General features: G+C 37.2%; 2 protein-coding genes across 2 annotated transcripts in view; one reads left to right on the top strand and one right to left on the bottom strand.

Moving 5' to 3' along the window:
• Positions 1 to 642: 642 nt before the first annotated feature.
• On the top strand, positions 643 to 2,889 carry LOC101314894. The gene is made up of 2 exons (XM_004289296.1): positions 643 to 1,063; positions 1,151 to 2,889. The coding sequence occupies exons 1-2, from the start codon at positions 643 to 645 to the stop codon at positions 2,887 to 2,889; spliced, it is 2,160 nt and encodes a 719-aa protein (XP_004289344.1).
• Positions 2,890 to 10,425: 7,536 nt separating this feature from the next.
• LOC101315185 (protein FAR1-RELATED SEQUENCE 5-like) overlaps positions 10,426 to 16,307 on the bottom strand; it is a 10,293-nt gene continuing 4,411 nt past the window's right edge. Inside the window, exon 2 of the mRNA XM_004289297.1 lies at positions 10,426 to 10,595. Within this exon, the coding sequence (XP_004289345.1) occupies positions 10,426 to 10,595 (170 nt within the window). The remainder of the gene's footprint in view (positions 10,596 to 16,307) is intronic.

Consider the following 16,307-nt stretch of genomic DNA (forward strand, 5'->3'; position numbering starts at 1 on the left):
GATATATATATATATATATATATATATATATATTTATATGAAAGTTGAGTTTGATTTGAGTTTGAATTGGTGAGAAACAATCTCATATGTATTTGAGTTTGAATGGTCAATTTGATATATATCTAACATATTAGTGGATATTTATGTATTAATTAATATAAACTTTATATGTATTTATTATATAAATATAATTGTATCGTAAGGCTTACGCCTTATGCGTTTTAATGCCTCAAGGCTGTCCCGACAAATCCTCGCTTATACTTTAGCCTTTTAAAACATTGGCCTGAATTACTATGATGTTGTAAATATTGAGATGAAGACGACAAGGGTCACAAGACCAATCAATTTCTTCTTTCAACTAATAGATTACCAAAGTATGTAAGAGTGTTTTACAAGAAATCTTATTATGATAATAAAAGAAGACATTGACAGGCTAATTCTAAAACAAGGCTTAAACTACTCCACTTGATCCCATCAGTAAAATACAAAAATAATTTACCTGCTCAGGCTGCTATGAGTGCTATCAACAAGAAAATTCCAATACAAGCTAGTATCAACATTTTGTCAAAAGCACTGATAATTGATAAATAGCTCACAAAAACTTCTAAACCAATTAACATTCCAAAGTAACCATCAAGAATTATGGGCGGATGTGACGGAAACGGAAACCTTCATGAGGAGAAGTTCAGTGCACCAATGCCTTGGATTGGCATGTATGTAGCAGCAGCATCCTTTGCATGCCTTATTGCAATGGCTGCAGATGTAGTACTCGGCTTTCGATACCACAAACTCTGGTTTCCTTCCAAATTCTTCTCCATCAATGCTACTACTCTCACCTTGCTAGGAGTGGCTATCAAACTATCAGTTGATCTCAACACTCCCATGCCCAACAACCATGATCAGCTTGCAAAACTCAGCAGTTCAGTCTTCATCTGCACAGCAATGTCCAACTCCATGCCTTCCCTTGGAGCCATGGAGAATGAAGAAATGTTTATGAATGTGATTGCTTTAGGGATTCTAGTCATAACCCTTATTGTCAATATATGCATCCAAATAGCTACTGGTGCGATCTTTGTATTCTGGAATGAACATGTTGCAATTATGTTTATCATGTTTGTTCTACTCACCATGTTGATTTTCTCTGCTATAGCTGTTCCAACCACAAAGAATTATCTAGAAAAGAAGTACAATAACAGGCATCAGTTGGCTTTGAAAGAGGGTGCAAACCAAATAATGAAGGCTGAGAAACTTAGAGAAGCATTGACTAAACATTGGGTAATGGCTCATACTTGTAGTCCCCAATTCGTGATGGGCCGCTCGGTGATATGCACTGCTTCTGGAGCTTTCTGTCTTCTCAGCACCATGTTTCTGGCTGAAGTCATGCTTCGAACTTTAGTAATGACTTCATCATTTAAGTTTTGCAGTGGAGAATCTGACTACAAGCTCACTACAACTTTGATACTTTTCACACAAGCTGTTGCAGTTGGAGTTGGTACTATTGCTCCTGCATTCAGGTGGTTCATGGCCATAAACTTTAAGTGCCCAAAAAGAGGAAGCATAAGTGTCAAAAAGGAATTCGAGATTGAGAAGTACTGGATTCAGGGGCTGTTGGAGTTGAAAAAGCAGCCATTAACCCTAAGAATCAAAAGTAGGCACTACAGGAAACTTGCTTATGAAGCAAGAAACATGCTTGTGGACATTTGTATTGCTATGCAGAAAGGGATTGTCTTGGTGAGTAAGGCTATTCGATTTATTTCCATTTTATTTGTGAGCCGAATATATCTGTGCTGTGACATTTTCAAAGAGTGGAAGATCAAGAAGTTTGAATGTAACACCGGGCCACAATCTGAGCAAAATCAAAGGCCAGACTTTAGTAGTTATGTTTTGTTTCTTGAAGGTGAAAAGGCATTGGTTGAGTTCATGATGAGAACAAATTGTAATGCTACTGAATATTGGCTTCAAAAGGGAAGGAAAGAAGAGCCTGAAAATCTCCTCAAACTCTTGCAGAAATCCACATTCTCGCAAAGTTTCAAAGGATTAGCTGAATTTGACAGTGACCAAGTTCCCTCCTTGGACTCTGAAGAACCCCCAAACTGTTGGGCACTTCCTGTTGTGACATTAACAAGTATTGCTCTTGCACTCTCAAGTAACAACACTTGCTCAATCGAAATGTTGGTAGATGGCTTAAACCAAGGGCTAGTGTACATAAATGCCATTGAAGATCACTTGGATCATAAAAGTGATTTTACATACACCAGGAAGGCAGCAAACATTGTGTGGCTGCAAGTCGATCTCTATCACACATGGCTAGATGTGGATCTCAAAAACCTGTCACTACTAGGAAAGAGCCCCAGAGAAGTACTTAAAGAACTTGCTGAAACTTCAAAGTCTAGATTTGAAGAATCTAAAAGGAAGCGTAGAGATAAATTTGGGTGTGTAATGGATGTGAGTCCTTCAAAATGGTCTGTTAAGGAATTGGCTTCTAACTCCATGCATAGGATATGTCAGACTCTTCTGCTTAACCAGACATGCGACGATAGATTATTTGAAGCACTGGTGGTGATGATCTCTGACATTGTTGGTGCTTGTCTCACTAATTCACAGAGAGTTATAGCAATGAAGTGTTTCAACAGCAAAATTGAAGAGAGGGAAGCAACTGTGAGGCACGCAGTTCACACTCTTGGTAAGACTGAGAGGATTCTAGAGATTGTTAACAAGGGAATTCCTCCAGACTTGGATCCTCAACAAATGGGATGCATTGATGAATGGCGTTTGTCACATAAACGGAAGATGATTCCCTCGACCTTCTGTTTCTCATCAGACTCAGAGTGTGACGGATCGCCTCTTCTAGTTAAAGTGATTTCTCCCCAACACAAATGCGGAGTTTAAATAAAGGTATTACATGTTACAAGTGTTGGTTTGATATATACAGTATTGTTGGTTAAGTCCGTGTATTTTATATTTTTATTTTCTTTGGCATTCAAATAATAGCACTCGGAGCTCAGGCCATTACTACCATATATATATACATGAGGATCCTATCTGTTTATACGAGAGTCTATTCAGCGCACCCGTCATCTCCACTGTTGATTTTGATGCGGACTTAACAGAGCCTTTTGACTTTTTCAAAATGGATGGTGGAGACGACGGGTGCGCTGTATAATTTTCGTTGTTCATACAACCCTGTAGCCTACCAATATGGCTTTCTTATCATGAAATTCATATATCCAGGCCAGGGCTTGTAATCTTCATACTAACCTGTATATGAGATGAGTCCAGAGAACTTAAGGTTTTTACATGTAACGAAAGATACAACGTTAACGTTCAGTTATGATTTGATTGTGTATGGAATTCATATTGCTTTCCTCTCCTGTAATACAAAGAGAGAAAGATCCTCACCGTGATTACTCTAAAATACTAAATATCAAATTTAGCAACTACATGCTTAAAGATATGTGATTTTGTGATTCTTAATTTTGGCCTCCTTTTAATCCTCCTTCCTCAATATTCTGTTCCTTGATCTTGAATCTCAAACAGGAACTAAAGGGTCTGTTTGGTGACCAATTCACTTCAAAGGATTTCACTAAAAGATCTCATGTCTCGTCGTTTATGGTCCTAACCAATCATGGTAAGGGAAGCAATGACGTCAGCCATCCTAAGTATACAATTAGAAATTATGTGACAACAATATGAGATGTTTACTGTTAGAGTGTGGTTATTGGGACCTCTAAATTTGCTCAATATACCTCTAATTTTCTGTACACCTCTTTTTTACTTTTCAATATAAGCATTTACTCACTACACCTCATTTTAAATTTCTAACATAACCTTAATTATTTATTAACATACATTTCAATCAATTAATCTCCTCTTATTCACTCAATAGAGACCTCTCATTCTTTGTTTTCTTTTTCCTTTTTTGTTTTTTCAACATCCATTATCCTTAGTTCCCTACCTACATTTTTTTGATTATTTTTTTCATGCAAGAAAATGTTCTATCATAAATTATTCTATATATCTTTTTAATTGTTTTTCTCTTTTGTACGTGTTATTTTTTCTCCATTTTTTTTCTTTTGAATAATTTGATCTCTATTTTGAACCTCATAATAAATTATTTCAATAAATATATATTTTCTATAATCAATAGATATTATTATTATTATTATTATTATTATTATTATTTTTGTAAAAATATTTATGCACCTTGCAAGTATGTGCGTTCAACATGTATGATAACACAAAATTCTATGTCACATGATCTGATCGATATTGATTATTTTTTTAGCTCTTATAAACTATATATACGCTTTAATAAAAAGAAATTGAAAAACAAAAGTATATAAGGAAAATAATAAATAATGAAATCAATTATTATTGAATTGGAAAGTCTAAAGATAATAAATATAATATTTCCTCTTGTATAATTATTGTCTATAATAGTAATTGTGTATGATGATGTATATGTCATTTAATAATTCACAATAGAGTGAGGTCTAGTGAGCAAATTTAGATGTCTCAACAGCATCACTCTTACTGTTGAGAGCTGACTATTCAAATAAGCATAAAGTGAAATCTCTATGATGTTTTTGATGTATCCAAAGATCTCTTTTTTGTATGGACCGACATATCTAGAGGGTAGATTCACCGTATCTTCAATATTTCTCATATATCGTGAATATCTCTGATATCTTTTTTTTTAGAGGGACTTTGTCTTCCACCATATCTTCGATATTTCTCCTATACTGTGAATCTCTCCGATATTCAAGATATTTATGATATATTTATGACATTCTCTGTAAAACTTAAAGGCATAAAAAATCACCTTCAAGGATATCCGGGAGAAGAGTAAAATCCCCTTGAATGATATCTGGATGAGAAGTGAGAGTCTCGAGTAATATCTTGATTGAAAATTAATTCCCTCGAGATGTATCTAGATGAGGTGTGAGAGCTTTGAAAGAGATCTTGTTTGAGCTTAGTTAGTAATTTGGTCCAAGACTTGCAATAAGGTTTAGATAGCATTTGGGCCAATATGTAACATCCTGGAATTTCAAATTTCTATTTTTAAAAGGAAAATTATTTATGAGTTATTTTTATTTCGATTTTAATTATTCTTTTAATTCTTAGTAGCTTTTGAAAATTTTTAGAATTTTTAGTTTGTCAAATTTTGTCTTTCGAGCCTATAGGATTAACCTAGACGTCGTTACGAGTTCGTGAGATTTTTCGGAGCATCGTTTGGACATCAGAGCTATTTTTAATGATTTTTGAAAGTTAGTATTATTCAAAAATTAATTAAAAATATATATTCTAGGTCGGTTTGATCAGACCGTCGATTTGGGTATGTATATAGATGTGGATCAGTTTGGACAGCGCCAGACCAAAACCCAGTCTCGACGTCGTCGTTTTGCAGCAGCGGAGCTGCGATCACTCCGTTCGATGTCCGGCCGCCTCCCGACGCATGGCTGGTGGCCACAGGTCCGTCTTGGCGTCCCCGACCTCCCTGTGATTCCAGTTTGAAGAGTGGAGCTCCGGTGAGAGAGAAAAGGAGGAGAGAAGGCGATTGGGTTTCCGATCGGGTTTCCGGTCCCGACCACGACGGCGAGCGTGAATGGTACTGGTAGCTTCGTCTCGCCATCCTCGTTGTATATGTGGTCTCGAAATCTTCAGAGGAGCCTTCATGAGTGAGAATCGATTAATTGAAGCTCCGGGAGTTTCCCGGCGAGGGTTTGATGCTTTCCGGACACCGGCGAAGACAAGTAAGGTATGAAACTTGATCTTCTCGTCGAGCTCTACCCGTTTATATAATTGGAATTCATATTTGGTTAAGTTTGGAAGAAGGTGGATTTTGGGCAGTCGACCACCGTGCGCGGCTGTTGTGCACGGCGGCGGCGGTGGCGTTTTAGTATTTGTTTGGTTGATCTCCGAGTATGAACAGTTGTTAGTTATGCTTGAATTCGAATTTTGGGTTTTTAGCAGTGTGTTGGCTGTGTAGGATGATGGTGTTGCTCGATGAGTTGAGAACAGTAGTTGTTTGCTATTGTTTTCAATGTTCATACTTGTTAATTGGAAGAGTTGGGTATATGGGAGGCTAAGTTTGGCTTGCTGGGTTGCTTAGGAATTTGAGAGCAGCACGGGGAAGAAGAGTTTGGAAATGGAGGAGTTGAGTGGTTGATGATGAATCTGGATGCTCAAGGAGTACGGTAGTAGTACATGTTCTATAAATTTGGTATTTGGATATGATCCAGAAATGTTAGGTGCAAGATGTGGAAGTTAGAAGGAAGATAGAGTTGGATTATAAAAGTGCTCGGCTATTACTTTTGATGAAATTGCGGAATGGTGAAAAGGAGAGAAGAAGAATGAACAAGAATTTAGATAGGAAGTAATCGGAGCATTGGGTGTACAAAATACTTCCAGATATTTGTATTAAGTTCCAGACTTTGGACTGGTATTTGGAGTGCAATTGAGATATGGTGACATTAGCGACTAATAGTGCAGAGAAAATTGGTGGAAACTTATTTCGGGTGCCCAAAGCAATTATGAGGATTTGGACGGCAAGGTGGGTGTCCTTAGTAATTTATGATTCAGTACAAAGATCAAATGCGAGTCGCAGAATTCCAGAAGCAGAAGGATAAAGATTTCAGAAAGTGTGTCGCTGTGTTACTAATTTTAGCTAGCGTCGGAAGTAGCACTTTTCTTTAATTTGATAATTAGAGTAATAATTGAAATCGTTGTTTTGTGTGCCATTGAGTGATTAACACATGATTGTTATTGTTTTCGATATTATTGATATCGTTGATTTTATATGATCGATGTTATCACTTTCCATAAAAGCATGTGTTTGATATTAAAATGTGAGTATTGATATTCGTTGCATACATTGTGTATTGTGAGGAATTGTGAGAAGTGAGATTGGTGATTCTGGAGAGAAGAATGAGATTGATAGAATATATACATTTTGTGTAGTTGAGTTTCCTCATGGGTTGTTCTCGGGATCTATGATTAGCCCACACGTGTACAAATGCAGGGAAAGTATGTCTTTTCAATGGCGGACATCGATAAAACGATCTTATCGGGTTGCGGATCGGGAGACCATGAGTATAACAAGATGACTAACAAAAGAGGTATAGGTGGTGAGATATTATTGATTGTTAGATCATATATTCGAGACATTTGAGTCACCCCCGGTTGGTAAAATATACGGTATGAGACGTGTAGGCTCACATGTCTTTAATGTATGGACTGATAGCCAATAATTGAGGAAGACATTCACTAGCATATATGCGTCGAATTGTCGTTTCATTTGTAAAGTATTGTTTGACATTGTTTGATAACTTGGTTGTGTTAATTAGATAAGAATAACCTAAAAAAAAGGTTAGGCCCTACTGAGCGTAAGCTCACCCCTATAGAATCTTGTTCAGGTGCCTAGGTGGACACGTCTTACAAGAAGACTAAACGGACGTGTACGAGAGTCGACCAAGTTTACAAAAGATTAGAAGTGAGATAGATCGCAAGGGCTCATCATTTTGTCTTTGTAATTGTTTTGTTATTTGTAAACGTTTTATTTTCTTTATTTTTAACAATTTCTGGAAAAGTATTTGAAATTGTATTATTTTCTTTTATTTTTTCCGCTCACGCCTCGGGTTTGGCGTTAGGTGCTTAGAAACCACCGACACCGGGTTCAGGGTGTGACAATACCTGTGGCCCTTTTTTATTATAAAGCCCATTGAAAGTCACGAGTTTCGGAGGCGTGCCAGGTGGAGTGTGATAAGGACTGTAGCACCTCGCGGGATAAGAATGCCTAGTGTTTAAGTTCGCATGTGATGCTACAGTAGAATAGCGCGGGGCGGTGATGGAGGCCTAAGCGGAGTCTATTATGGACGCGTGTCACGTGGATAACGCAGTTCGTGAGCAAGGCGTGTCTCTGTGGTATTCTAATTGGTGAGTCCGAATCAGTTTGTGATTGCATCTCTATCAGCTAGCCGTGGGACGCTATATAAGGAGGGCTCAAGCATTATACTACACACACAATCAAATCATACAAACTACAAACAAATCTTCGAGCGTCCTCGAAACCCTAGTACTAGTGCATCTCGCCTTAGTTCTCAGAGCCGGTTCGGACTCGCATTTTTCTTCCTGATTAGTTGCTCTGCTCGCTCTAACAGTGAGTATCGATTCACAAGTGAATAGTGGTTTACTCGTAATCCCTCGTCCGCGAGGTGGCACCGGAGCCCTCTTCGCTTGGTTAGAAGTTCAGCACAACGCATTCACATCCCGCGTCCTTGTTTTCTTACTTTTGGTAATACTAGTTACCTCTCTGCCCTCACTGAGGATTGTGGCCAAAACAGATCCAAATTAAGAGTAAGTCCGAGGAATAGCCGAGTGACAAAGTAGTCCTCTCGAGAAATTTCTTGGTGATGGAGTGATAAGTTTCAACGAGGGATATCCAAATCGTCATTATCACTGTTATGCAGTAAGTGAAGATGTGAAGTGCGGAATCATTACATTTTGTACAAGTCAAGTACAGTAAAAGGAATGCAATACCCCATCTGATGTTAATTAAGTTGTCTTGACTTTTGATTATATCAATTTAGGCACAGAGCGCAATGGGACCTCAAAGCAATTTCTAGATGGATCAATGCAACAATATATCAAATCAATTTGGAGAAGTACATGGCCTATAGTCTCTTTTTGGGTGTAGACAAAGTTGGTGTTTGCATTTATATATATGTGAAATTGAATCAATTAAATATTTTTTATTTAAAAAACTCACTTATATTTTTACCCGGATATATATCTTCGACATATCTGATATCTTATTTTTTCAAAATACCAATTGGTACGCCAATGATATTTTAGTTCTTGAGAATAAAAAGCTTAGGTGATGTTCGGTAATGTTTTCATGCTTCTATTTTCATTTTTGAAAATAAAAATGAGATGAAAATGTGTTCGGTGAGACAATGAAAACGTGAAAATTGAAAAATGAAGATATGCTCAACTTTTATAAAGAAAAACTGAAGAGATCAATTTGACGTTTTAACTTTTTCATTCTTCTAGTTTAGAAAATACGATAAATAACTTTCACAGTAAACTACCAAATACATTTTCAAAACTGAAAATTACAATTTTATTTTCTTATTTTTATTTTTCAAAATCATTTTCAAAAACGTTATCGAAAGTCTCTGGGTTGCAGGTTGCTCACTTTCTGAAGAGGAAAAGCCAAAGGTTGCTCTGTGTCTCTTCAGGGATGATTTTAGTCTAGTACTCTAGTGAAAATGTAACATAATCAAAAGTGAAGTAAACCAAAAATTAAATTAGGGGGCGGATCCGTGACATACAATATTACAATCAAAATTATAACTAGAATAGCATCTATTAGATTTTTTTTTAAAATCAATTAATGAATTCTATCTATTAAAAATATAATGAAAATTGATGATTACCTATTCTCATTTTAGAATACAATTAAGAGGAAGTTAAAGATTTCTTATTGAAACTCATTTACTAAATAAAAAAGGAAAAAAATAAATAAATATCTGATTAAACTCATTTACTAAAGAGTGTCATCATCATCTACCTCTTCCTAAAAAAAAAAAAAATACATCACATGATCGATGTCTGCCATAACAGCAAAAAGTTTATGTATGCAAGTACCCATATCATCTTGTGCTATATATAAACAACAAGAAGCTTTTGAATTAAAAAAAAAAAAAACCAACAACAACAACAACAAGAAGATGAAATAAGTATGTCTAAGGGGCACTAAATGGCTACTTTCGACTACATCCAATTTTCTACGTGAATTTTGAGACTTAATTTGTTTTCTTTCCTCTCTAGTAAATGAGTTTCAATAGGAAACAAATTATTTCCTCTTAATTATATTCCAAATGAAGAATAGTAATCATCAATTTTCATTTAGCTAGATTTTATAAATTGATTTAAAGAAAAAGAAAAGAAAGGAAAAAAGAGTTAGTTTTATGACTAATCTCAACCATTAGTTGTTATTAGATCTAATGTATGATATTTTAGTTATAATATTGATTATAATCTTGTATGCCACGGATCCGTCCCCATTAAATTATATAGAAAATGATATCCCACTACCTTAAACAGTTGCAAAAAACAGAAAACTCACATTTTAAAATATTTAAACAAACAAGGACATAAACCCAGACCCAAAGTCAATAATATCAGATGTTGACTGTAATTTTCATCATGAAATGACCAAAATGTCCAGTTTATAAACAGAATTACATGCTTTACTCTCCCAAAACCCTTGATCTGATCTCTCTCTCTCTCTCTCTCTCTCTCTCTCTCCCCAATATTCACCACTCAAATTGGGGGGAAGCTTTTGCCTTTTTGAACGACTCCATCACTTCAGTTTAGAGAGTTTCACCCCAAAAATCCCAAATTCATTTCCTCTTCTTCTCTCTAGGTTTCCTCCCACTCCTTCTCACTCCGCCGCCGCCGTTGATCTGCATCACTCTCCCGCAACTTCGCCGAAATCTTACGAAGGTACACACCCCTCTCAATCCCAGCCTCCGCCTCTGAATTTCCTTCCGCCATAAACGACCTGGAAATTGCTGCAATTGAATCGAAATCTGAGGCAAGATTTGAATACTTCCCTCAAGAAATCATATTGAATATCTTGATTAGATTACCCATCAAGATCAACCTTTGATCAAATGCACATCGGTCTGCAAGTCTTGGAAATCTTTGATTCAAAACCCTAGCTTTATTGATTCATATCATAGCCATAGAATCAGTTGTGATAAGCAGAGTGGAACTCATCTCCTACTAGTCCACAGTGTTTGTAGTAAAAGATTTTGCATATTATGCGATAGAGATTTCGTTAGAGGTGAAAGGGAAGACCTTTACTCTCTGTGTTATGATAACTGTGGTTTTGATGAGTACTGCAAGATTGAATTGCCTAGTGATCTTGAGGGAATTATGTTTAATTCGTGTTACTGTGTGCTGCTAATGTGTGCTCTTCGTGCTGCTACTGTGTGTTGTTGTTGTGTGCTGCTACTATGTGTTGTTGATTTATGCTGCTACTGTGTACAACTAATTTGTGTTGTTGTTGTGTGTTGTTACTGCGTGTTGTTGATTCATGCTGCTACTACGTGTTGTTGTTGTGTGTTGCTACTGTGTGTTGTTGTTATGTGCTGGTACTACTAGTTGCTGCTATGTGCTGCTACTACTTGTTGCTGCTATGTGCTCCTACTGCGTGTTGTTGATTCATGTTGTTTATATGTTCTGTTACTGTGTGGTGTTGTTGTTGTGTGCTGCTATTGCGTGCTTTTCGTGCTGCTATTGTGTGGTGTTGTTGCGCCGTGTTGTTGTTGTGTGCTGCTACTGCTACTGTGTTGATTCATGTTGCTACTGTGTACAACTACTTTGTGTTGTTGTTGTGTGTTGATACTACGTGTTGTTGATTCATGTTACTGCTATGTGCTGCTACTACGTGTTGTTGTTACTACTTCTACTGGGATGTTAACCCCTGCTACTACTTCTACTGGAATGTTAACCCTTGCTACTACTTCTACTAAAATTAACTGCTACTACACTAAATTATTGAAAATCTGCTACTGTATTTCATTTACTGAAAAATTTCAAAAGGGGAGAGATTTTTCTCTTCTAAAAGTATATTTAATTAGTGTAGGGTTAGTTTGGTAAATTAAATCATGACACATGGCATGTAGAGAAAAGATTGTCCTTAATTATTAAAAACTGTTCTTATTTGTTTAACAATAACACAAGTAAATTTATTTGTGTTTCAAATCATTTTGAACGATGTATATATGATTTGCTATAAATTATATTAGTATATAGTAGGTTGAGGCTAAAGTCATAATTCAAGTGGCTGTAGTTAGAGTCGGATCAATAAAAAGATCAGGATATGCCTCAGGTTTCTCGACAAAATCTTATCATGATCTTATGATTGTTTATAGATCATCATTACTCATGTACAATGTTAATGATAGAGCATTTTAAAATTTACCGATTTGTGATGTCGGCAAATTAAGATGGTTTCTTTAGCGTTGGTATCAATGTAGAGAGCCTACTTCACCTATCTTGAAGTATACCGTAAGAGAAGTAACGAAGATGAATCCACTCAGTGACATACTCAAATATTTTGTTTTTTTTTTTTTTTGTACACCCTTTTTTCAGATTGTTCGCGGTATCCCAAATGCTTCTTAGACCAATGACTAATCGGTTGGGGACCCGCTAGCCAACAGGGCATTGCAGCCCCTCCCTTGACCACGTTTATAATTCAACAAATTACATTGAGCAACATTAACGTTCAAACCCATGTTGTGGGGGTTCCATATCATGAAGTTCCACATCAAAGCTGTTCTCATTGCTGCATGCCCGGCTCCCGGCCCATCTTTCTCGTGCTGGCTGAAGTGAGAAATTAATGTGATCATGTGACGACCTACATTTTAATAAATATTAAGAAAATAAGATAGTGTATTTTATTTATTTTATTTTATTTGTTTAGCAGTAATTTAAATTCATAAATATGGGAGTGTTTATTTATTTATGTATTTATGTAAATATGACACGACCCACCCCGAATTTCACCCTGAAACCCGGAGTAAGTCGTGCGGGGACCACCTCCAAGGAAAATTTACTGAAAAGATTAAGAAAATCTCCCTTGCAGATGGACAACCCTAACTCGAAAATTTCATATTACACTCTTAATTCAACACTTCCGAACATCACATAATTATCCTTCAGAAATTCTACACATAATATACAATAATCCCAAAGTATTCAGAGCTACTAAACACAAGCGGAAGCAAGAAAACACGAGTAGGTTGAACAAGTAACCTACTGACGAAAACTGGCAGAAATGCGGGTGACTATGCCTCGCCTCCTACTAGATCCAACCCGAACTCTGCAGACTGGGCAATTTAAAACGAAGGGCCCAGAGGAAAACATTTAACAACGTTAGAGTGAGTGGACTAAAATAAAATAATAAATAAAATATTTATGTTTCCCCAAATTAATATCTAAGGAAAAATCGAATGCATGCCGCAAGCGATAAAACTTTTATCTCATAAAATATCGAGCCTCTCAGACTCTATAATATATGTATGTATTTACACTCGTCCATACTCCCTATATAAATTCATGGGTCTATATAGGGCTACTACGCTCGCGTCCAACGCTCACGTCACGCCTTAATGCGGTGCTACACTAGCCATCAAGGTGGACAGACGGGTGTATAAATATGTGTCCATACCCCCTATATGAATTAAACACTCAAATAGGGCTACCACGCTCACGTCCAACGCTCACGTCACACCATAATGCGGCTATATGCTACGCCATTAAGGTGGACAGACACATATGGCTAGCTAGCATTTATATACATACTCTCTCATAAATACATATTTATATCCACCGAAAATCCCATTTTCGATAGCTCTCCAAGAGAAAATAAAAATCGTCAAATTAAAATGACGTTAAAATATTCCGCAACATTAATTGTTCAACCATGAACTATAGCATGCATTTATTTCAAATAAAAGTCCACTCACAAATTAGGCCTAAGCCTGATGTCGATCTGGGACCTCGTCTGCTCGAGCCTCCTCACATCCTGTTCCAAATATAATATTAATTTCCCAACCAATAATCCAATATTTAATCAAAATAGGCAAAATTACACGAGAGCCATAAATACGCTCATCATTGCCTAACTTCGATATTCTTAAATCGGAACGATCCGAACTTAAATATCATACTCAACAGTCGTAATTACAACCTCCCCAAAATACGACTTAAATCCTACGGCCGGATTCTACATTAATTAACCGCCAAAAATACCAAACTTCAGAAATTCACAAACCTATCCAAATCTCATCCAAAAATTCCATAAATCACATCAATATACTCCTCTTAATATTCCACACTTAAAACCCTAAAAATCTCCTAACCGGCGGCGGTGCCGCCGGCAGCGGCGGCCGGAGGCCAATTCCGGCGACCTCCAAAACCTATGAAATTTTGACAGAATAATCTCCTCATCATGCTCTACAACTTTCATGACCAACACATCACCCAATTCCAAGCCTAACTAGGCTAATCGAACGAAAACAACTTAAAAGCCCTAGAAATTTCAACTCCACATTTCTCCTTACCTAGCTCAAGAGGGAGTGAGCTGATTGGAGGGGTTTCTGCACGGGAGGAGGGCTATAAAACCGTACCAAGCTTGCCCGGATTGGTGGCCGGAGGAGGGAGTTCCGGCGACCGGAAGTTCGGGGTAGCCTAGCCTTTCGGGCGGCACTGCTCTCTCACGGCGGCGCTAGGGGGGCTGTCACCGGTCCTAGAAGATAGCTGGGTCGGAGACCGATCGATTGGGACCGGTGCGGCGGTCTGGGGCGGCCGGACGGCGGCGGTCTGGCGGTCGGAAAATCGGACAGCGGGAGGGGGTTCGGGTGCGGGAAAACCGAGAGGAAAAAGAGAGGAAAAGAGAATGGGTTTGGGCCTCACACCCCAAACCGGTCCATCATATATCAACCCACTCCAAAATAAAACACCCCGAAAAATAATACCCGAATAAAAAATTACCTTTTACTAGCTAAAATTTACTATTTTTACCGTCGTCATAATTTCCTCATACGAATAATCCTCTGCACATAATCGTCCCCGAAACCCCTCTAGGGACCAATTAAACTATTAACTCAATGACGGGGACGGTAAAATTCTTATTATAATTAAGCTAGTGAATAAGGTAAAAATATAAGGGTCGGGATGTGACAAAATATCAATTTGTTAGACCAGCCCAATATTTTTTTTAGACCCAAGCCCAATTTAAGTCTAAACCCAAGAGCAACAGATTACTTCTACCTCTGTTTGGTTGTTGCCTAACGAGAAAAAAATGTGGTGAACGCAATTCGACCTCTGCTACTTCGTGTTCATCCTCCTCTATCCTTCTCCATTCTGTTCCTTCTTGCAAGCACTACTCCAACTAGGAGATCAGAATCACTAAGGATAAACACAAACCTAGAAGGTAGAGGTGTCGTTCATATAGGAGAAGACTTGGAGAAGTCAGTTACCAAGAAGCAAGAGGTGACGATTTTGATTGAGCTGGCATCTGATTCCATTCTATCCCAAATTCAATTCTGACCTGTTTGCATGCTCCTATAAATACTCAGGTTTGGTTCTCTTGTTATTCATTGAGTTGCTTATATCTATTTTACGAAAAGAAAAGAAAAAAAGTTAGGGAAGAATTTTGAGACTAAGGAGGAATCTGAAAAGCATAGCTTTTAGATTGAGGTAGGGGGATTCGGGGAACCTCTATTTAATTTATTGTGTGTTGATTGCTGGTTGTTATGTATGATGAAGCTCTCTAAAATTTGTTGTGTTGGTTTGCTATGTGTAATGAAGTTTTGTACAATTTATTGTGTTTCTGGTTTATGTTTTGCTATATGATTTTGTTTATGAAACTTGATTGTAAAGTTAATGATTGAGTTTTATTTGTGATGTTATTGATCATCTTAGTTAATCCTCATGTTCATGAATATAAAAATTGAGGCAGGAGTTTGGTGAAATTGGGAATTGAATTTGTGGGAGAATGTTTTTGTGTAGTTGAGTTTAATTCGTAGCGACCAAGTATCAGGTGAGCTAATATAGCTGTACGATTTTGGTGATCGAGTTTAAACAAAAGGACTAGCAAAGAGGGAATCATGGTTTGAGTACGTGAGGGGTTACTGTTGAAGGCCTCATTGCCTTCATACATTATCATTATTGGTTTCTGTAATATAAAGAGGTTTGGCCTCCTACTGAGCTATTGAAGCTCACCTCTATATTGAAAATTTCAGGTATTGAATATGAAGTTTAGATTTCTATGTTGAAGAGCTATGTGCTGATGTGAAGAAAGTGTGTGTGTGATAGGAGCACAAAGTGTGACGTTCTTAATATGTTTATACCCTTTATTTACCCTTTGCTAACTCCTATTTAGTTGTTTTAGCTTTATATTTGTGTTTAGTGTAGAATAATTGCTTAATTTAGAAATATGTAGTTTTTAATGTTAAAATACATAGTAATTTCGGAATTGAAGAATTTGGTGTTGAAATTGTGCTAAGTGTTGGAACTCCTTGTTTACTCAGGATTCCTGTCTTGATCAAGATTCCATCTTTCCTCGAAGCCTAGTCCATGAAGGAGAGATCCAAACCAAGTCCAATATGGAGAAGAAGATCTAAATTCGGCAGAATTTCAAGAATATCCAAGCCCTTGAAATCCGGATTAAATCGGGAGAATTCCTGTGCACGTCTGTCAACTTCAACGGACTCTCCAGGACAGCTCAC

This window comes from Fragaria vesca, linkage group LG1, assembly GCF_000184155.1.
Source record: "Fragaria vesca subsp. vesca linkage group LG1, FraVesHawaii_1.0, whole genome shotgun sequence".
NCBI classification, from domain to species: Eukaryota; Viridiplantae; Streptophyta; class Magnoliopsida; order Rosales; family Rosaceae; genus Fragaria; species Fragaria vesca.

Bases quoted from the DNA above. Each gene is read 5' to 3' on its own strand.
- LOC101314894 (XM_004289296.1), top strand. From the start codon at position 643: ATGGGCGGATGTGACGGAAACGGAAACCTTCATGAGGAGAAGTTCAGT. The intron at 1,064-1,150 runs GTGCGATCTTTG...TCTCTGCTATAG, and splicing joins ATGCATCCAAATAGCTACTG to CTGTTCCAACCACAAAGAAT.